Source organism: Strix uralensis, chromosome 20 (genome assembly GCF_047716275.1).
Source record: "Strix uralensis isolate ZFMK-TIS-50842 chromosome 20, bStrUra1, whole genome shotgun sequence".
NCBI classification, from domain to species: domain Eukaryota; kingdom Metazoa; phylum Chordata; class Aves; order Strigiformes; family Strigidae; genus Strix; species Strix uralensis.
Window position 1 is genome coordinate 8,478,605 of NC_133991.1, and position 21,993 is coordinate 8,500,597.

The 21,993-nt window shown below is 55.3% G+C and overlaps 2 protein-coding genes across 15 annotated transcripts in view; one reads left to right on the top strand and one right to left on the bottom strand.

Moving 5' to 3' along the window:
• The first annotated feature begins 676 nt into the window (after positions 1–676).
• Positions 677–6,256, top strand: TRAF4 (TNF receptor associated factor 4). The gene is made up of 7 exons (XM_074890065.1): positions 677–844; positions 3,395–3,446; positions 3,768–3,872; positions 3,957–4,118; positions 4,384–4,545; positions 4,618–4,773; positions 5,181–6,256. The coding sequence occupies exons 1-7, from the start codon at positions 702–704 to the stop codon at positions 5,811–5,813; spliced, it is 1,413 nt and encodes a 470-aa protein (XP_074746166.1). The 5' UTR covers positions 677–701; the 3' UTR covers positions 5,814–6,256.
• A 4,032-nt stretch (positions 6,257–10,288) lies between these two features.
• FAM222B (family with sequence similarity 222 member B) overlaps positions 10,289–21,993 on the bottom strand; it is a 40,846-nt gene continuing 29,141 nt past the window's right edge. For 11 of the 14 annotated variants that reach the window (XM_074890056.1, XM_074890051.1, XM_074890050.1 and 8 more), the window contains one exon: positions 14,888–16,530. In XM_074890056.1, coding sequence (XP_074746157.1) covers positions 14,945–16,513 — 1,569 coding nt within the window. In that variant the 5' untranslated portion in view covers positions 16,514–16,530 and the 3' untranslated portion in view covers positions 14,888–14,944. Of the gene's footprint in view, positions 10,474–14,887; positions 16,531–17,280; positions 20,982–21,993 lie in introns of those variants that run through there. The other 3 variants (XM_074890057.1, XR_012631640.1, XR_012631639.1) reach the window with 3 other exon arrangements.

Sequence of the window (21,993 nt, forward strand, 5' to 3'; positions counted from 1 at the left end):
GCCTGTGGCGTGGGGGGTGTCTCAGGGCAGACCCTCCGTGTCCTGCCCCACCGTCACCCAGCTCGGACCCTGCTGTGGGTGGTGGCTGGGGCACGGGTCACTCGCTGAGGCAGAAGCGGGTGTGGGAGCTGTGTCCCCCCCCCAAGGGGGCACAGCCGCGGCTCTGGGCTGTGTGCAGGACTGTGGTACCCCCGGGGCACCCCGGGCTGAGCCGGCACTGCCGAGGGGGGGACACAGGGGCAGCAAGGAGAGCATGATGCGTGCCCCCACCCCAGAGCCCAACCCCGGGGGCCGGGGGAGCCTGCTGCCAGGCGAGGGGGGCTCTGCACAAGCCCCCGGGGTGGCTGTGCCTGATGTGATGCTCCCCAGACTCCTGGGGTGACTGTCCCCAGTGCGGTGGGTCCCAAGCCCCCCCCGGAGGGGCCGTGCCCCAGACGCTGCTCCCCGAGCCCCCGGGCTGCTGGGGCCACTCCAGCCGCCGGTGCGGGCGCGGCGGGGAAGGTCGGGGGGGGGGAGGCGGAGCCCGGCCGGGAGGCGGTGTCGGGGCCGGGCCCCGGGCGCGGGGCGGTGTCAGGCCGGTTCCACCGCCCCGTCCGACCTCCCGGGCGGAGCCGGGCGCGGAGCGCGGAGGAGCCGAGCGGGGCGCGGAGGAGGAGGAGGAGGAGGAGGAGGGAGGAGGAGGAGGCGAGCGGGGCGGCGGGATGCCGGGCTACGACTACAAGCTGCTGGAGCGGCCGCGGCGGCGGGTGCTGTGCCCGCTCTGCGGGAAGCCCATGCGGGAGCCCGTCCGCGTCTCCACCTGCGGCCACCGCTTCTGTGACACTTGCCTGCAGGAGTTCCTCAGGTGAGCCCCGCCGTGACGTCACGCCCGCCCCGCCGTGACGTCACGCCGCGCACCCCTTTACCCCTATGGAGCGTCCCGGTCACACACACCCCCCCCCCCTCCCGCCCCGATCCGGAGCTTCGCACCCCCGGGGGGCAGCGGGTGCTTTCACCCCCCCCCTCCCCGGGTGCGGGGCCGGCCTGCACGCCGGGGTGTCCCGGGGAGGGGGTGCGGGGTGTCCCGGGGATGCCCCGGGCCGGGGAGGGGGTGCGGGGCGGGCCCAGCCCGTGACAGCCGCCCCGCGGGTGCAGCGGCCCGTGGCCCCTCTCGGTGAGGAGGAGGAGGAGGAGGAAGAGGAAGGCCGGGTGAAGCCCGAAGCGGCGAGTTTCGAGCGCTTGCAAAGATTTGTGCTTAACCCCTTCCTGCCCTACGCCCCACCGGAGGGAGCGACCGAGGAGAGAGTGTGTGTGTGGGGGGGGTGTCCGGCCACCCCCGTACCCCCGCGCCCACGGGTGAGCGCGACCCGACCGCGTGTGCTCGCTGGGAGCGAGGGGACGGGGCCCTTCCCACGCTCGACCCCCCGGTTTGGCAGCCCCGGCCCAGGCACCCGGGAGGTCCCGGGGCCGGTGCTGCCCGGTTGTTGGCCGGGGGTCCCGCGGCAAGGGGGTGTCCGTGCCCCCCACCCCCCGGCCCTGCGGCGGTGCAAAGCGTCACCCCGGGCCCCGGTTTCCGTTGCCGCCTCCGGCTGCGCCTCGCCCGGCCGAGGCGACCTTTGCTCGGGCCGGGGGCCCCGCGGCCCCGCCGCCACCGGCCGGTTTCTACGAAACCGGGCGTTCCCCGGGGCCCGTGCCAGGCAGCGCCTCCGCTCCCCTCCCGCACCCCCCCCACCCCCCCCCGCCGGCTCTAACTGGGGTGGCCGGACGCAGGGATCCCCCCCATCGAGCCCCCCGCGTTTGCACTGGATCAGGTTTGGGGAGCTCACGGGCTGAGCCATCCAGCCCCACCGTGGTGCCGGGGTGGGGTGGGGGGTGTGCCGGGGAATGTTGGGGCTCCCCCACCCCATCACCTCGCTGCGCCCTGACATGCCGCGAAGGTCAGAGGCAAGGACGGTCCCCCCCGGGCGCTGCCTCAGCACATTCCCTGCCCGCCGAAGCGTGAGGAATGGGGAGGCTTTGTTGGGGATTAGGCGCTGGCTTTGGGTCACCATCCTGCTTCCCCACCAGCCCCGGCACCCCAACACTGAGCACGGGGTGCAGGCAGGGCCGGCAGCCCCTGGAACAGTGGCAGGGCGATGCCAGCCGTGGGGCGATGCCAGCCGTGGGCTCCCCGGAAAGGGCTGGGTGCCCAGCCCTGACCGGGAGCAGCTTATCTCGGCGGGTGCCTGGTGACTCCCACAGAAACACCCGCTGCAAACAGACAGGACACGTGGCAGGGCTGGATGTGGCCGTGCCCCACGGGGGTCACACACTGGGCTGGTTTTCCTGGGGGTTGCTTGCCCCCCGCTCCCCCAGCACAGGGATGGTGGCTGCAGGGGGACGTCACCACGTCATGCCCGGGTACCCCAGGCCAGCACGTGCCAGGCGGCTTCGCTGGCTCCGTCGCGCCATCTCACATGTGCTTGGCCACACCAGTGCCTGCCAAGGGTGCGTGGTGATGAGATGGGTGGGCAGGGCGACCTCGCAGCCTTGTCCGGAGCCACCTCGGGGACACCAGAGCCCTGGGGTCCCAGCGTGTCCCTGCTGTGTGTCGGCACCCATGGCCTCCCACCCCCAGTGTCCACCAGGGACAGTGTGTGGGGTGCCACCCTCATCTGTCCCCAGGCACAGTGTTGTGGGGACCAGGGGTGGCGGTGGCTCCTGGCCAGCCATGTCACCGACCAGGCTGCCTGTTTTGTTCCATCTGTCCCCCTTCTGCAGGTTGGGGATGGCTCTCGGGAGGAGCACCCCATCCTGGGGGCCCAGCGGGATGGGGACCCCTCCAGGGCAGCTGCCTGTCCCCCATCCCGGCTCACCGCGGTGGCTGGTGGGGCTGTTTCCTGTGGAGCAGGAACCCCGGGGCTGCACGTCCGGCTGCACATCTGGCGCCCAGCTGTTGCCCCCCCCTCCCACACACACCTCCCCTGGGCCCCAGCACCTGGGGCTGCGGGCACCCGTGGCCCCCACCGACACCGCTCTGGGCCAGCCGCCGGCACCCTGCCTTAATCCCGGGGGGGCTGGGGCGGGCGAGGGAGCTGCTGGGGCTCCAGATGGTGCCACGCTCGCAGCGGCTGGCCCAGGCCCCCGGGGACTGTGGCCTCTGTGCCCGGCTCGGGGCGGCGGGGAGGGGGGGCTGCCCGGAGGGGGGTGTCTGGCGGGGGCATTTCCCAGCTCAGACAGATGGAGCGGGATTAGAGCTGTGGTTCCCCAAGGACCGCGGCTGGATTTGGCATGGGATGAGCGCTCAGCGGCGGAGGGGCAGCGCCGACGTCCTGGGGTGGGATGGTGGGGACCCTGTGGGACATGGTGGCTGTGTCACCGGTGACACACCGTTCCGCAGCCCCGAGTGATCCTGACCCCTCTCTTTGTCTTGCAGTGAAGGCGTTTTCAAGTGCCCGGAGGACCAGCTGCCCCTGGACTATGCCAAGGTGAGCCTGGCACGTGGACGAGGCACCCCACTCTGAGGGGACGTCCCCGTCACCTGTGCCCCCCGCCAAGGGGCCAGCCCCGTGCTCCGCACACCCGCCTGGCACAGCCGCGCCGGCCTGGCACGGACGCCCGTGCGGAAGCAAGAGCCCTTTGTGCCGCAACGGAAACCCGCTCCCGACAAAGGGCGCTTGTTCGTGTGCTGGCGGGGGGGATCCAGCCCCGGGCAGCGTGCCTGCGGCTCCCGGCCAGGCTGGGGTGGGGGGTCCGTGTGCCCCCGCAGCCTGGCACGGGCTGCTGATGCCCTGGCGCTGCCTCCCCAGATCTACCCCGACCCAGAGCTGGAGGCGCAGGTGCTGAGCCTGGCCATCCGCTGCATCCACAGCGAGGAGGGCTGCCGCTGGAGCGGGCTCATCAAGCACCTCCAGGTAAGGTCCAGCAGGATGAGGTGGGGGCCAAGGCTGTGCCCTGTGACTCCCCCCGCCCCTCGTCACCATCCCTGTGCCCCCCAGGCCCATCTTGGCACCTGCGGCTTCAATGTCATCCCCTGCCCCAACCGGTGCAGCACCAAGCTGAGCCGCCGCGACCTGCCCGAGCACGTCCAGCACGGCTGCCCCAAGCGCAGGGTCAAGTGCGAGTTCTGCGCCAGTGACTTCACCGGGGAGGCCTTCGAGGTGGGCAGCGGCACCGTGCCAGGGGGCATGGCTGTGGGGGTGACACTGCGGGGGACGCAGCTGGCAGGGGTGTCATGGGGGGTGTAGTCAGGTTGGGGGATGCAGTGTGGGGACCTAGGTGAGCTACAGGGCACCCTGGGGGAACACCGTGGGGGACACCACGGTGGGCACAGCCTGGCCACGGGGGGCACCGCATGGCCCCATCCCTTGGCAGGGCTGGGCAGTGAGGGCAGCCGGAGGGTGACGATGCTGCTGCTGTCCCCAGGGCCACCAGGGCACGTGTCCCCAGGAGAGCGTCTACTGCGAGAACAAGTGCGGGGCCCGCATGATGCGGCGCCTGCTGTCCCAGCACACCCTGGCCGAGTGCCCCAAGCGCACCCAGCCCTGCACCTACTGCGCCAAGGAGTTCGTCTTTGACACCATCCAGGTGAGACAGTGCCCACGGGGGCTTCACCCCACCGGCTCCCAGCCCCGGCTGACAGCCACTCTCTGTCCCCAGAACCACCAGTACCAGTGTCCCCGGTACCCCGTGCCCTGCCCCAACCAGTGTGGGACGCCCAGCATCGCCCGGGAGGACGTGCCCACCCACCTCAAGGAGAGCTGCAACACTGCCATGCTGCTGTGCCCCTTCAAGGAAGCCGGCTGCAAGCACCGCGTGAGTGTGTCCCCAGCCCCGTGACAGTGTCCCCTTGCCCGTCCCGCCCTGGCATCCTTGTGAGATCCCTGCTGTGGTGTACCTGTGCCCCACAGCATCCCCACACCTCTCCTGCCCTGACATCTGTCCCATCCCCTGTGGTGTCCCTGTTCTGCTCTGTTCCCATCCGTGTGGCTTCTGTAGTGTCCCTGTCCTTGTCCTGCCTCACCCCTGTGTCACTTGGCGGCCCAGGTGTCCCCGTGCCATCCCAACCAGGTGTCCCTGTGCCACCCTGCTCCAGTACCCCCATGCTCCAACGACATCTCCATGACATCCCCATGGCATCCTTCTCTCCTGTCCCGCCCCACGTCCCCACGCTGTCCTGTGCCCCCGGCACCCCGCCGCTGACGGCCCCGCTGTCCCCGCAGTGCCCCAAGCTGGCCATGGGCCGGCACCTGGAGGAGACCACCAAGGCCCACCTGGGCATGGTGTGCGCCCTGGTCAGCCGGCAGCGGCAGGAGATCCTGGAGCTGCGACGGGACGTGGAGGAGCTGTCGGTGAGCAGCGACGGGACCCTCATCTGGAAAATCGCTGACTACGCCCGCAAGCTGCAGGAAGCCAAAGCCCGCAGCAACTACGAGTTCTTCAGCCCCCCTTTCTACACCCACAAGTACGGCTACAAGCTCCAGGTCTCGGCTTTCCTCAACGGCAACGGGAGCGGGGAGAGCAGCCACCTCTCCGTCTACATCCGCGTGCTGCCGGGCGAGTACGACAACCTGCTGGAGTGGCCCTTCTCCTACCGCGTCACCTTCTCCTTGCTGGACCAGAGCGACCCTTCGCTCTCCAAGCCCCAGCACATCACCGAGACCTTCCACCCCGATCCCAACTGGAAAAACTTCCAGAAGCCGGGAGCCTCGCGCAGCTCCCTGGATGAGAGCACCCTGGGCTTCGGCTACCCCAAGTTCATCTCCCACGAGGACATCAAGAAGCGGAACTACGTGAGGGACAACGCCATCTTCATCAAAGCCTCTGTGGAGATCCCCCAGAAGATCCTGGCCTGAGCCCCGTGCCCCGGGGGGGACAGGACATGAGCCGAGCGCCCACCCAGGGGTGCCCGAGGTGGTGCTGAGCCCCTGCCCGCAGCTGGTGCCCCCAGCTCGGGGACGCCGCCGTGGCCGCAGCCGGCAGCTCTCAGGTAGGCAGGGATGGGGCTGCTCCCCCACGTCCCTCCTGGGGCTGGGACCCTGCTGCAGCCCCAGCTGCCCCCCCAGGGCAGCCCCTCTCAGGTGCCTGGGGGTGCCGGGGGGCTGGGCCCCCCAAGACCCTCACTGGGGTGCCCAGCAGCCCCCGCCAGCCTTGCTGGGGACCCCACAGGACCCCGCTGCCCAGAGCCATATTTTGTAAGCTGGTGCCCCCCGGGAGCACGGTTGTTATTTATTACCCCAGGCTGGGGCCCGCTGCCCCCTCCCTGCCTCTTTTTTTTCAATAAACTTTTCTTGTATTTATTATGGCCGCCTGAACGTCCTTCCTGCGCCTGGGCAGGGTTGGGGGGGCCCCTGTCCCCAACGCCTGCTGGCATTGAGGGTGCTCACAGTGCAGCCGTGGGTGCTGGGGACAGGGAGAGCCTGGGATGGGCTGGGGGGGCACGGAGGTGGGGGTAATCCCTGACCCACATCCCAGCAGCAGATGGGCTCAGATGGAGATGGTTAATTCAGTTATCGCCGGCAGCGGGGATGTGTTGGGGGGTGTCACCAACCTGGGGTGCAGCTCCCCCCTACCCCACCAGGCCCCTCGTTAGCACTGGGATAATTACAGCCCCGGGGGGGGGGGAGGGGCTGAGATTCAGAGCAGATGCTGGTGGGTGGGCAAGGGCTGGGGGCAGGAGGGGCACCGAGGCAGTTTGGGGGGGCCCCTCACTGGATCATGCCGTAGGTGTGTGTGTCCCCCCAAATCACCCCGGCAGCAGTGGGGGGGGGAGGGGGGTTGCCATCTCTGCAGCCTAATCCCACAATTGCATTAGTGCTGCCCCAGTTTAACACAATTAGCCCCTAATTAGCTGCACCCCGTAGCCCATGCCGGGCTGGGGGGGGGGCAGTGCTGCCAGGGTGTCCCCATACCCCATTCCCCCCCTGGAACATCCCCCTGGGTGCGTCCCAGCACTGCCCGGGCTTGTGGCACATCCCTGGGGCTGGGGGTGGCACCAGCTGGCCCTGGGGAATGGGGCGAGCCTCCTGCCCATGCTGGTGACCAGGGCCAGCCTGTACTGGTGACCAGTTCTTGCCCATACTGGTGCCCACTGCTAGCCCATACCGCTGCCCAGCGTAAGCCTGTACTGGAGCCCGGTACCATTCCTACACTGGAGCCAAACGCAAGTCCATACTGGTGCCCAGTGCCTGCCTAAACTGGTGGCTGATGCCAGCCCATTCTGGTGCCCAGCCTGTACTGGTGCCCAGTGCCAGCCCTACACTGGAGCCAAATGCAAGTCCGTACTGGTGCTTGATGCCCTCTCATTCTGGTGCCCAGTGCCAGCCTGTTCTGAGGCCCAATGCCAGCCTGTACTGGTGTCCAGTGCCAGCCTATACTGGTGCTGAATGCCAGCCCCAGCTGATGGGGCGAACCTGCTGCCCACACTGGTGACCAGTGCCAGCCTGTACTGGTGCCCACTGGTAGCCTATACCGCTGCCCAGTGTAAGCCCGTACTGGTGTCTAGTGCCATTCCTATACTGGAGCCAAATGCAAGTCTACACTGGTGCCCAGTTCTTGCCCATACTGGTGCCCAGTGTCAGTCCATACTGGTGCTTGATGCCAGCCCTGCGCTGGACTGAAATGCAAGTCCATACCGGTACTCGGTGCCAGCCCAAACGGGTGGCCAATGCCAGCGCAGCATCAGCCTGTACTGGTGCCCAGTGCCAGCCCAAACTGGTAGTCGATGCCAGCCCATTCTGGTGCCCAGTATCAGGCTGCACTGCTGCCCAGTGCCACCCCACCCCGCTGCCTGGAGCTGGCCCACACCAGAGCCCCGCTCGGAGTGGGGGGGCTGCTCCGGGCCCCAGGATGGGGCCAGTGGGGTTTCACGAGCCCAGCGGCTGCTCCAGCCACAGACAGAGTTGGCTACTGCCAAACCCTGCTGTTCTACAACACATTTTTCCCCCTTTCTTACTTTTTTTTCCTCCTAAAGAGGCTTAACCTGTTTTTTTGCCTGGTTAGGACTGATGTGGCCTGAGCTAGATAAGGGAAAAGGCATCAGCCAACGCCTGCCCTGCATACATTTTATTTACATGTATTTTATGTTCATATTTTTATATTTGATGCTTATCACATATGTTTTATTTATATATTTTTATGTGCATGCATGTATGTATACACACACACACACACATTCTCTCTGTATAGGAACTGTCCTGGTTTTATATTTTATATTTATTATATAAATTTTACTTATATATTTTCAGGTGTGTGCACACACACACACAGAGGAACTGTCCTGTTCCTATAGCCAGGCCATACAGCAGAATATTGTCAGCCTCTTGCTGCACACCAGTTACCTTAAAAAAACCCAACAAAAACCCAATCCATAGATTATTTATGAACTAAAAGCTTCAGCTGTTGTGGTGAAGCGATGCTGGTGAAAGCCTGTGCGGCAGCTCCTGGCTGTGCTCACTGAAAGCCCAGCGCCGGGAAGCCGTGCTGGGAGCTGAGAGGGAAAAACAAACCCGGGAGCCAGCGGCTGCGACCCTGCACTGCCTCATCCCCCACCAAGGGACCTATTTACAACCCTGTTTCCCCTGCTTGGGGTTTGTTTTTTTGTTTTTTTTTTTTTTTCCTTTTCCCCTCTCCAAGCACAAATGTGAAATGTGCCATCAGGTGCCGCTCTCCAGTAGCTCCCAGCGCCGCCAGCACGGACGCACCCTGCGCCACACAACCAGCTCCACTTACCCGGGCACGTTGCAACCGGAGCCACGGCGCACACGTCTCCGTGCGGTGGCTGGCTGGAAATGTCAGCCGGCTCGTCAAGCACCTCTTAACCTTCACGTCCTCGCATCAAATGGGGGAGCAAATCCCCTGCAAGATCTGGGTTGCGAAGCGGGAGGAGGAGATGCTCTTAATATTCATGGGGGAGAGGGAGAAAAATCGATTTGCTACTAAATTTAGCCTCAAATGTTTAGTTTAAAAATAAACTTCCTGGAAACTTGTTGGTTTGAAGATTTATTCTGAAGGCCCAGAACAGGCCAGCTTTCTCCCTGCTCCGTGGGGCCAGCACAGCCTGGCCACTGGCCGGGCATCTCACGTGCTGCCAGAGAGGAAAGCATTATTAAATGCCCTATACATCAGCGGGGGCTGGACCTTTGCTTCTTGAAGACCACAACCCCATCGGCGACGCCCTTATCTAACTAAACACCAAATCCTTTTAACACCTCACAAAACCTTTGGGATGTAGACGGGGAGAATGTTTTTGGCGAAACCACTTCATCTACTGCTCACGCAGAGCCCTGGTTTGTGCTGATTTACTGACGCTTCTTAGCCAAGACGGCTAAACCAGACATTAATATCTCATCAGGAGAGAAATGCAAGACAAATTTGCTTTGCACATCCTTTATTAAAAACCCAGCCAGGCTCCCCTCCCTCCCCAGCCCTTTGCCTCCCCGGGACCGAGGGGGTTGAGGGGGGAGAAGGAGAGGGTTTTTACAGCGGGACCATTTAAATCTTGGTGTGATTTCACCACTGCGATTGTAGCACATCTCTGAGGCTAGCAGCCATCCCAGCTGAATTATCAGTTTGTACCAAATTGCCTTGAAATTAACTTTAATTAGATAAAATACTCCAGTAATTTTATTGCAGTTTGGCCTTGTTGAGCATCGGAAGAGTAGCCAAGAGGTGGCTGTTCCTAGAGGATGTCCGACACGAGCTCCCCCCCAGCCAAGACTTCTACGTGCCCCGTTCTCTTGGCTCCTCCACCCCCGTGGACCCTCCAGGAGCCCCACATCGAGCAGGACTTTTTTTCAGCTCTGATTTTTTTGCAGCACCTGCAGCAGCTGCTCCTCTCCGAACAGCCTCCATCATGAAGATGATGTGGTGCTGGTTTTCAGCAGAGAACAACTCAGCGCGTTGCCGACCTTGGGTCAAACTCGGCGCTTGCATCCTCCCACCAGCTACCAGGGTACGGCGAGCTCAGTGCAGGGGGAAAAGGCAATTAAATTTTTGTATGAAAACCCTATTTGGCCCTAAAGGAGTTTTAAAAGGTTGGATCTTACTCTGCCATCTGCCAGAACCTTTCAGCTTAGTTAGCTGCGGCTGCAGGTGACTCCTCGGTGGTGGCAGCAGCTGCTCACGCCAAAGTCTCCGCTGGCTCATTATCACTCCAGATCTTCGCTCCAGTAAACAGGTCTAACTGGCTGCAAAGATGATGTAAAAGTCTCCTGAAGAAGCTTTGCAGAAGGGATTCCTCCTGTCAGGGGGAACAGGTGAAGAAACCAGGTACCGAAGGAGCTCCAGCGATGCCGAGTCAGAGGAGGATCCTGAAGCTCCATCTCCCCGGGGCCGATGGACGCAGCGGCTGCTCTCGGAATGGTGTGTCTGGATGCTGGAGCCGGGACGCAGCAGTGCCTGTGGGTAAACAGAGCTCTTCCCAGCTAAGCTTAGCTGGGCTAAGCTGCCTGGTTTAGCCCGAATTCCTGGAAAAGCATGCAGGAATCAAATATGTTTCTTAGTATCTGGGGAACACTGGAAAGAGAAAGGTATTAGTTTGCCATCAGAGGGGTTTTGACACTCAGATGTTCGCAGCACATGCAGAGGAGGCAGCTTTTGAGTTGTTGTGTCATTCTTAGAGATGAAAGCATGCAGCTTAAATTAGATATGACCACTGGAAAGGGGAGGAAACCCTCACAGCTCCTACCTTCCAGAAGGGGTCTATGAATGTTACAAAACCCCTTTAAAATTTTGTACTGTGTTAATAAGAAAAACTCTGTGTTCATGACACACGCTATTAGGTCAGCACTTTGAAGAGCAGAGCTTCTAGGTCCAGCTTTTGCAGCAGCCCTACGTCTCCCCACATTTCCCTCCCGGCCAGGGAAAGCAGACCTTTAAAATCTGAGTCCACCTTGACAGGACTTAAACCACCTCCTCAACTCCTCCTCCTTTTTTTAATAATTATTTCAGCACCTTTCTGGCTCTGGGATTTTGTACCTCTTCTGTTTTCCCAGACCTTCTCAGTGCTCTAAGTGGAGCAGGGCAGCCAGGCTGTGCCTGACGCATTTGTACCCCAGAAACCCACGGAGAGCCTTCCCCAAATTCCCTCTGGGACAAGCACCCACCCCATGCCACCCACGGCTCCCTGTGCTGCTGGCCACGGCCACGCAAGCCCCACGCACTCGCGCTGCATAAAACCAGCAGAAGGGGCAGAGGGACCAGGTCTCTCTTTTTTTTTATTTTTCCTGCAGACAAAAAAAAAAAAAAACCTTAAAAAAATCCTAGTTCATACCCGTAGCACATAAGCAGCAGTGTTTATAATCAGTCTGTGGTTTAATGAAATACAGCAGCAATTCTGAGTTCTCTCCCCAGTGAGTCCCAGCAAACATTTCTGTTTGGTTTCTACGGGAGTGGCTGGGTCCCACGGAGACATCTCTCACATCGTAAGCTTAAAGAAAATTCACAAGTGGCTTTATAAAACGTTAACTTTGGGCTGTAACAAACTGGGCTTGCGAATTAACAGCTTCAAAGCTTCTGCTCGAAAGACAAGACACGTCAGAGATGGAAGCTTCCTCGTGGAAGGGTTTACACTACTTTCATGTTTATCCCTCCTAGGATCTAGCTCACGTCCACCTCCAGCTGGCAAGGGAGCTGCCAGGAGCCATTAGAATAACGATATTCTGCTAAATCAGCGTGGCACTGTAAAGGGGACAGACTTCAGCACTGATGAGGCAGCGCAAATAGTTCGGGAAAACATCTGAAAACACCTTACTCCTTCCTCAAGGAGCAGAACCGTCATCTGCAAGTACCCAGGATCCATCAGCGGAAGAGGAGCCTGGTGCTGGAGCCAGAGGTCAGGGAGCCACTGACCCACGGACGAAAAGACAGACAGAAAGACAAGCCAAGCGCTGCGATGTGCAGCCCAAAGGCAGGCGACCATCTGCATCGGGGTCCCGGGGACTGCCCAGGGGGAAGGTGTGTCCCTGGCCTTTAGGCTACTTGTATTTCTGCACCGGGCAGAGCGTGAAGTAAGAACTGTGCATGGACCAAGGTTTCCAGGAGAGCACACCTCCTGCCACGCACCCGACCACCTCATCTGCTCGTCCCTTCGTCACCCTGGTGAGGGACAGTGCCTCGTCTGGCTCCCCATGCCGGGATTCAGGGTGTGCTGGGAGCGAGGCAGGTCAGCGTTTGAGGCTCTCTTAGAGAAGATGGAGTGGGGAAGGAGAAGGAAGGAGAGCCCGTCAGCAACAGGCTGCTGCAGAAGCGGGAAGGGTTGGTTTAAAGAAAAATCTCACTGCTAGAACAAAAGAAACTATTTCAGTGTATTTTAATAGTAAAATGATTCCTATTTTTCAAGCAAAGTCCCGCCTGGATGAATCTTGGGAGTGTTTTTGCTTCCCAGTCCTGCTGCGCCAGGGCAAAGCCCCGGAGGTCGCGTGGCTCTACCTGCGCCTGCCCGTGCAGAACAACCCCCAGCACAACCCAGGCGCCAACACCTCCCCGGCGGCGGAGCCGCTTCCACAGACACCACGACACGGGGCTCTGCTCCGTCTCTCTCTCGGGAGACGAGCGGGAGGAAAAAAACGAACTTTTAATAACAGTCTGGGTTGAGATTTGCAGCAGGCTACTGAACAGAGGAGATGCCAATATTTTATTTAGTAAAAAGGTACGTATTCAGGTAGCAGAACACCTTACAGTAACTAACTCGGCAGGAAAGGTTAAAGTCATAGCACAGCCCTAGATTGACTGGGGGGAGTAGGACAGGGACGACGGCAGGGAGACTGTAAGGGAAGCAGCTTCAGACTCGAACCTTGGCTTCCAATAGAATGTATTCAGAAAAATATTGCATGAAAAGCCTCAGGATTTTAGTTCTTTCATAGATGTATATTTACCAGTTTTCACAAAGACTGCAGGAATACGATTATAAACAATAAATTAGGACTTCATGTTGCTATCATTTGGCATAACACAATCAGGCAATTTTTCCTTTTTAAATATAAGGCAACACAAGCCAACACATAATTTAATCCGTCTTTAGTCAAATTGCTTAACTTTGCTAAAGAGTTACCACTAAAGAACGGTTTATAGTACACTTAAAAGAATTTAAATAATGACATAAGTGTACTAACTTACGCAAGGAGTCAGAAAACGTACTCTGCTAAGCTTTGAAACCTAAATATTTGTTACAGCCCAGGACTACACGTCTAAATTAAAAAAATACAAATAAATGTTTTCTAATTTTTCCATTTACGAAAAACTTTTAAGAATCTCTAGCCAACTATGACGTCACTTCAAAACTTGTTATTTTTTTTTTTTTAAATTTTGTATGATGTCTTAAGATTTTAAACCATGCTCGTTAAGGAAAGTTCAAGGAGCAAATACTTAAGGCTTTGTTTTTCAAAGGGCTGTGAGGGAGGCCAGTGGATGGCAGAGGCCAGTGGGTTCACCCATACACAATGCTACTCAAACCCACACTACCAGGCGACATTCATACAGAAATATTACACTTAAAAGTTACAGTGTAGAGCAATATTTTTAGCCAGTGTACATATAAAGAATCAATGCATTTATTTTTTTTTATTTTCTTTTTTTTTTTTTTAATTTCCAAACTTGATTGTGATCATTATGTTCAAGTATTAGTCTCATTAACAGAGATGAGAAATTTTCTACTTACAACAAATTCGGCTGTTAGAAAGGAAAGGTATGTTTCGGTACACTGAGGAGAACAAGATGCTGAGGTTACCCAACAGTTAGTGTCCTACGGTCACTGACTCGACTAGCTGCTGGAAGTGACGTGGGAAAGGGACAGAAGGAGTTAGGCACCGAGACCCTGGGAAAAAGGGGTGTTATAAATAGCTTCGCTAATTCCCAGAGAGGAGAATGGTTCCATTAGATCTGCTGTGGCGTTTTGACAGAGAGGAATACGGGACCGTGGGTCCCACAGTGGCTCGTGAGCGGAGCTTCGCTTCAGATCAACCGTCCCCCGTCCCAGCGGTACCGCTGCCGCAAGGGGACCGAGCCCCGCCGCCCCGCGCGCCCGCTCACTGCACCGGAGACGAGCTCGAGTTACACCTCCTCACCCTGAAATTAATTCTAGCTACCGGAGAAGCGGCTGAACCCTTTTTGGAGTTGTCAGTGGGTCTGGATTCCCTTCACATCAGGACGGCCAGACTCCTAGCAGCGAGGGGTTCAGACAAAGTTAGCTCTTACACTGGTGAAAGGGGAGCGGGGAAGGGACATATGATGCAGAAAAAAGGCAGCTACCTATGGCAGCTATGCTGCCTACGTCCTAAAACCGCCATTCCCCCCTCCTCCATACCCTGTCTGCAAAAAAAAAAAAGTGTCAGAAAAATCTGCCAGAGACTTTTGACTTTGGACAAAGTCTAAACGATAAACGCGGGTGTCTCGGCAAGAAACAGCTGAAAAGCTTCTTCCTATATTAATGCCTAAATACATACCCCTAGCTAGCTCTTTTCAAATGTAGGCTTCTTTTTCAATTAAATAGGCCTCTAGACAGTGCAAATGGTCAATGTTTAATGCATTAATGAAATGGGCTTTCGAGTTGAAAATAAGCCCTGCTTCCTGACAAATTCTGTTGCTCTTAATCTTCAGAGGAAATTGAGATGGAAATTTAAGCAGCTACGCAACCTCGCTCTTGACGGAGCTGGCGAACAGATGCAACTGCGAGACCCTGCAGCAACTCAACATCAGTCCAGCAAGTAGCTACTAAGCAGAAGGCAAAAGCTGCACAAAGGGGATTCTGCGGTGAGGAAACAGCTGTGGCGTGAAGTAGTGTAATGAAATTCTTTGACACAAAAGGCATGTTAAATATTTGATGCATAAAGGAGATAGATAACATGTAAGCAAAGCTTTTAAATATACAGTATATCTTCTTCCAATGGTTACTATAATGATCACACAAGTTTGCAAGTTAAAAATGCCTTGCTTATTAATTAAAATTAAGACTAAACCTATAATTTTTGTCTGTGAAAGTGACTGCAGCCTATCTATACCCTGGGTGTTGAATATGAAGATTTCGACTATCGGTTGGTTCAGGTGCTCGGTTCATGGGAGGCCGATGGACTTTTCCCAACACGGCCATGCTCTGATCTCTGAAGCAGGACTGCTGGAAGTCCCCGCTTAGGTAATCCATGGTCTGCATCACATTATTCTGGCTGGATGGGCCAGCTCCAGCTCTGTAATGAGTTCCCCCTGCACAATCTAGCGGCGCTCCTGCTGGCTGTCCCCCGTGGAAAGGCATGGCGAGGTCCTGGGACCCAGAGCTGTCACTGTTGGGTGTGGGCAGAATGTTATTCCAGATGGGCTGGAAATAGTGCCCATTGGTGTATGGCAAGGGTCCCTGCAACCCGTTCACAGGTGGAGAAGGCGTAGGCTTCTCGATCGGGGGCTTCAAGCTGAACGACTGGCCCATGCACAGTTCTTGAGGGTAGTTTGAAGTTTTGCCAGGAAAACTCTGCCCTGCGATCTCTCTCTGAGGGTGCTTCCCTGCGAGTCCAGCAGGCCCAGCAGCATCCCCACACATTTGCTGCAGATGTGCAAGCTGGTGCTGGTTCCACGCAACCGATTTGATTTCGTTCTGGTAGGCGGGCGGCACCCTGTTAATATTCACCATGGGCACATTAACAGAGGCAGGAGGAATAGCAGCAGCAGCATGATCTACAGGGTTTACTACACAGGAAGGCATGGGTGTAGGGACATTGTGAGTAGATACCCTGGTACTTGCATTGATAAGCAGGTTGCGACTTATAGGGCTGGGGTTTGCAATCTGTCCCTCACAGACTGAGGTAGTGCTAATGCCAGCTCTGGCCTGGCAGAACTGGTTAATCTGGTGCACAATGCTGCTCAGGTCCGGTGGCTGGTTCTGCTGCAGGGTGGCAGCCATAGAGAGGGGAATGGTTGAGGTAGACACGGTCACATTCGGCGGCGCATCTGCATCCGGCATCTTTCTGCTTCCATGTAAACCTGGCTGCAGCAAAGGATTCGGGGGGTGCTGCAGAGTCTGGTGTGCCATGGTCTGAGGATGCTGCAAGCCCTGCGGCTGCTGCATATTCTGAGGGTGCGGCAGCGTCTGCGGCTGCGGTATCCCCTGAGGGTGCGGTAAGCTTTGTGGCTGTGGTATACCCTGAGGGTGCTGCAAAGTCTGTGGCTGCGGTATACTCTGGGGGTGCGGCAAAGTCTGTGCATGCTGGAGAGCCTGCTGGCGAGCAAGCGCCTGGGGGTGGGTTAAAGTGCTAGGTGCAACGTACGGGGTGGAAGGGGGATTCATCATCGCTTCCGGCAGCAGACGCGTGCGTGTCCCGTCAAAGTCTTTGATAATTCCTTTTGCTGGAGATTTGACTATCGCCAGGAGGCCTGTTTTCGTGGTGGCCTGAGACGGGTAGGGACTGTACCTCTGGCCTGAAGTATCAAGTCCGTTCACAGTACGGCGTATGTGTTTCCTCTGGGGAACCTTGACACTGTTTGGAAAAATTTTTATAGTCAGTGGATTGTTGGCGACCTTCTTAGCATAAGCATCCAATTCTGCTGGGGTAGGATACTGTGCAGATCTCATTTTCTGTGTAGTGTCCCCTGTGGAGAAAGGAAATTCGTCAATACCAATTCTGGTAAGCAAGGGATCAACCCCAGGGCAAGACAGTTGCACAACAAGGGTAGAAAATCTCCAAGGAATCAAGAGGCAAGAACTTCATCTTCCCAGACCAGCGGATGGTGTACCAGATACCTCATTCCCTTTATTACCTGGTGACCAACACAACCCCTAGTTCAGCTTAAGGTAAGACCTGCCTGGGGGAGCAAAATGAAACCAGTGTTTTCATTAGAGTGTGTTTACAGTTGGACAAAAACAGGGAACACGCTATGAACATCGGATTGTCTCCAGCTGGAAATATTTCTTATGGCTTGTTGTAGTGGGCTAGTTTCTATTCTCTTAATTTAAGGCTGCCTCCCCATGGCTCTTCAAGCCATTCTCAGTGTCTTTACTGTGTAATTCAAAATCAGAAAGTTATGAATTAAACATTAAACCTAGGTAATGCTGAGGTGGGAACGACACTCTGGAGGGCTGACCCAGGCTGGATGCCAGGCGCCCACCAAAGCCACGCTATCGCTCCCCTCCTCAGCTGGACAGGGAGGGGAAAACACAACAAAAGGCTCGTGGGTCGAGATAAGGGCAAGGAGAGATCACTCACCAGTTACCGTCACGGGCAAAACAGACTCGACTTGGGGAAAATTAGTTTAATTTATTACCAGTCAAAATCAAGAGTAGGATAATGAGAAATAAAACCAAATTTTAAAAACACCTTCCCCTCATTGCTCCCTTCTTACCAGGCTCAACTTCACTCCCAATTTTCTCTCCCTCCTCCCCGCCAGCGGCGCAGGCGGATGGGGAATGGGGGTTCGGTCAGTTCATCACCCATTGTCTCTGCTGCTCCTTCCTCCTCAGGGGGAGGACTCCTCACACTCTTCCCCTGCTCCAGCGTGGGGTCCCTCCCACAGGAGACAGTCCTCCATGAACTTCTCCAACATGAGTCCTTCCCACGGGCTGCAGCTCTTCCCAAACTGCTCCAGCGTGGGTCCCTGCCGCGGGGTGCAGTCCCTCAGGCACAGGCTGCTCCAGCGTGGGTCCCCCGCGGGGTCACCAGTCCTGCCAGCGAACCTGCCCCAGCGTGGGCTCCTCTCTCCACAGGTCCTGCCAGGAGCCTGCTCCAGCGTGGGCTTCCCCCGGGGTCACAGCCTCCTTCGGGCATCCCCTGCTCCAGCGTGGGGTCCCCCACGGGCTGCAGGTGGGTCTCTGCTCCCCCGGTGACCTCCCTGGGTGCAGGGCACAGCTGCCTTCTCACAACGGGCTGCAGGGAAGTCTCTGCTCCAGTGCCTGGAGCACCTCCTTCCCTCCTTCTTCACTGCCCTTGGGTCTCTGCAGAGTTGTTTCTCTCACATATTCTCACTCCTCTCTTCGGCTGCAGTTGTGCAGTTTTTTTCCCCCCTTCTTAAACACGTTATCCCAGAGGTGCTACCACCATCGCTGACGGGCTCAGCCTTGGCCAGCAGCGGATCCAGCTTGGAGCCAGCTGGCATTGGCTCTATCGCATATAGGGGAGGCTCCAAGCAGCATCTCACAGAAGCCACCCCTGCAGCCCTCCCTGCTCCCAAAACCTTGCCTCCAAACCCAATACACATAGGAAGCACTTCAGCTCAAGCCTCCATTTACACCTGAGTTCTCTTCTAGATGCTGACATCCGAAAGCACTTTGAGTGTCTTTCTGTCCATTAGGAAGCCCTTGCCAGTCCAAGTTCAGCAAATGGAAGGAGGCTACATGTGCATTATTTTATGGCTTGCAATTATTTCTTCAGCTGAATTTTCAGTGTGGCACCTTGCTAAGGACAGCATCCTTGTATCACACAGCAAAACTATGTGATTACCTCACAAGATTAAAAACATGCTACTCCCCAGACACAGACCAGGGGTGTGGTCTCACTTACTTCAATTACCAGATACCTACCTTGCCCACAAGCTTGAACTGCTTCTGGAAAGAACTTCAGAAATCTAGGGAAACGCTTGTGCCTCTCTCACTATAATCATATTCCAAACAGAGAGTTGGGCTGTTCCCCTACCACAGCTCTGCTGCTTAACTCCTATGGGACTACAACTTTAGAAGTGATTTTATCATCTTAAAATTGTGGCTTGCAGTTTTGACAATCCGATTTTGCTTTTGCTTGATTTCACCACCACCTTGCAAACAGTTTACTGGAAAAAAACACCCATCCTTTTTGCTAAATTTTTCAGCATTCCCACACCACCTGCTGCTGTGCTGAAAGGATGGGAAACACGGCAGCCAGCTCCTCCAGAGCCCAAGAGCACCCCAGCCCCACGTCTGACCCTCTGACCCAAGGAAATCTAATGTTCCAGCAAGGAGCTTGATGTTCCCAGGCCAACAGCCCTTCCTCTTGAAAATCCACCTCTGATTCTTTTAAGCAAATTGCCTCCAAAGGACTCCTGAATACATGAGTACCAGCCATCCGTTTCTCTTTGCATCCTGCAACTTCCAGGCCTCCCAGGTGAGGGAGAGCAGCACTGCTCTAAGAGCACTCACTTTCAGGAAGTAAGGGTCAGAAAATGGAAAATTGGATGGATACCAAAAGAAAGGATAATTACAGAAATCTCAAAAATACCTTTTGTGAAATAAGAAGCTTCACAAGCAGGTTGCCTTGCATCCCTAGCACAGCACATACCACAGCACCGGTTATACTCTCGCTCCCTGCGCTGTCGAAACACCAGCACGTTTCACCCTTTCTCTTAATCAAAGGAAATGTCCATTTGATATTAACCAAAACATCCTCTCTGTTCATAACCCTGTACCTGCTGCTGCAGGCAGATGGCTTCTCTCTGTCCTTCTGAGCGAGCTGCTACGCTCCTAACAGAGAGAAGAGCCTCCGAATGGCATTTTCCAGTACTACCTCGCCTCAATGGCCAAGGCCTTCACGAACTCCCAACCTTTATTTTTACCCACGCTCATTAAGTTCTGTTTCCTCCCCAAGAGATGACCCTTCCAACTCACCATGAATCAGAGAAGAACCATCAACAACAGACAAAGGGACCCACACCTGTCTGTGTTATGGTTTATGTTACACTTACAGCCATTGTCACATAAAGCTTTTTTTTTCAGATGAAAAATTAAGTTGATACTTTAAGGCACATTTACCATAAAAATTTCCCAGCTTGGTTTACATTTCCATAGGCATATCAGCAAATTATATGGTAAATATAAACACTAAACAGATACACCAAATATTCTTTTACCCAAGCATCTGTTTTTTGTTATATGGGAACTGCGATGGAAGCTTAGAAAGCAGCTAAAATATCAGTGTTCGAACAGGCTGCAGCTATCAGTTACAACACATCTGTAATCTCAAATCTGGGAGAATTTATTCCTCTGACAAGAGAAAATAACCCCTCAGATAAACTTAGATGACGAGCAGCATCAAGTTTGGCATCCTACCAAACAGCAAACCATCTTTTCAAACCCTTGGACAGGATCTTCTGAAACCAGCCACCATTTCAAGCAGCGTCCATTTTGCATACAACTAAGATTATGCTCCTTTTACTACGGACTAACTCAGCCATTCTACTTAGGCCTGAAGGTGATGTACTTCTGAGTGCCCCAATGTGCTGCCTAAAATGCGCTTTGCTCATAATTCCATAGGCAAGATTCAGTGACTGTAATTATTAAAGGCAGCTAAAAATTAGGAAAAGGAAGAAAGACATTATGGGGTGAGCAAGAGTCTGAATATCCCATCCAAATATCCTACAAACCAGTAAAGAACAATTAGGTCTGGTAACTAAGTGAATGGAAAACCAGCTAGAATAGACCAGAAGAAAATGCTGGTATTAGAATACACTCATCATTTGTGTGCAAGTGCAAGAATTCTGGATCGGGTCATAAAACGATGAGGCGGTTGGCAGATGAACAAGCCACATTAAGAAAACAATGGGATGAGCTCCACAAAGCTACCTAATGGTAAATGCGAGGCAGAATACTTTTGTTGAAAAGTCATTATTTCACGTTTACTGTAAGGTAAAGCTCCGCATATGAGCAATTACCCCAATAAATTGGTGAGCTGCAAGTTCACACTCCTGCTAATCCCGCGGCAACCAATTCATCTGGTCACACTCCTGTGCGCGACTCACCGCTGGAACCGTTTTTATCATGAAATGAGATATATTTCTCTGCCTCACCTCAGCACTAAGGTAACATCTTTTAAATGCATTTCACATTAAGGCTTTAAAACCCACTGCTTTTAAAACTGCCTACGGTTAAATTTTCATTAACATTAAACAAAATACAAACAGGCCTTCAGGATTCGTATCCTAATGAGAGCATCCGCACTGGGACAAGCGAAAAACAGCTGTGCCCATCTTCTGCATAAAAATCTCAGTTGCAGCAGTTTCTCTACAGGCTTTAGAGAGAGCCCTCACCCCTAGAAAGGACTTGATTTAGCTGATGACCCCATATCCAGTCCCAACCTGCTCCTCTCTCTTTTGTCCCCCCCCCCCAACAAAAGCCCTCCAAGAAGCACCTTTCACCTTGACTTTGCAGCACTATCATGAAAAATCACCCTTTTTCTCCCCGGCCTTGCGGCACTGTCGCTATGTCCAACAGCGGCTGCGGACACTGCCCAAACAAGTCTTGCCTCAAGTATCCCAGCTGAGTGGTCAGGTTTATACTGGAGTCACTGGGAGGAAGGAGAGCGTATCAATACTGAGTCGGTGAGAAATGCCCTGCGTGGATGACAATTTTCAGGTATAGCCTCTCCCGTGATGCAGGCTGGAATTCAAAGAAAAATACTGAAATTGGAAGTCCTATAGTGATCGGTTTCTAAAGGAAAAAATATGTGCATATTAATCTAAAAAACTCCTACTGCACAGACCACCTTTGAGAATAAAGCCCCTTATTTGAAAGTGAGTAAGAAAAAAAAAAGATAATTGAGCTAATGTGGATTTAAGTGGATCAGGTAATAAAGAGTCTGATCCAGAAAACTACACTTAAAAAATTATTAGTACAAACACTGCAAGTCTGAATAAAGGCTATCATGGGGAGTTCTGTGCCTTTTATAAAAGCAATAGCACTATTATTAAAGCCCGCTTCCAACCCCCCATCAAAAGTCACAAGTCACCGTTCATTAAAAATGCTCATTAACTCAGCTTTCCTTTGGCCAGGGGCTAGACTGCTTGTGCATATACAGTATGGAGAGAAATGCACCAATTAATCTTACACACATCTGCAGCAGGGGTGAGCGAGGTCTGTACGAGCAGTTTCATTTTCCATATAAATCAGAACAAACTGGAACAGCTGAGCATTACCACTGCCAGTCAGTGCCTGCCAGCTACTTTATGTCCTAAATTCTTTTAAATGCAGCACCCAAAGCTCTTCACTAAGCAGGATACAGCAATGCTTTCAGCACGGGGATCAGCAGCTCTCAGAAACAGCATCAGGTACCATCAGGTTAAGAAACTGCCCGCATACCAGCATGCTGCCTTGTA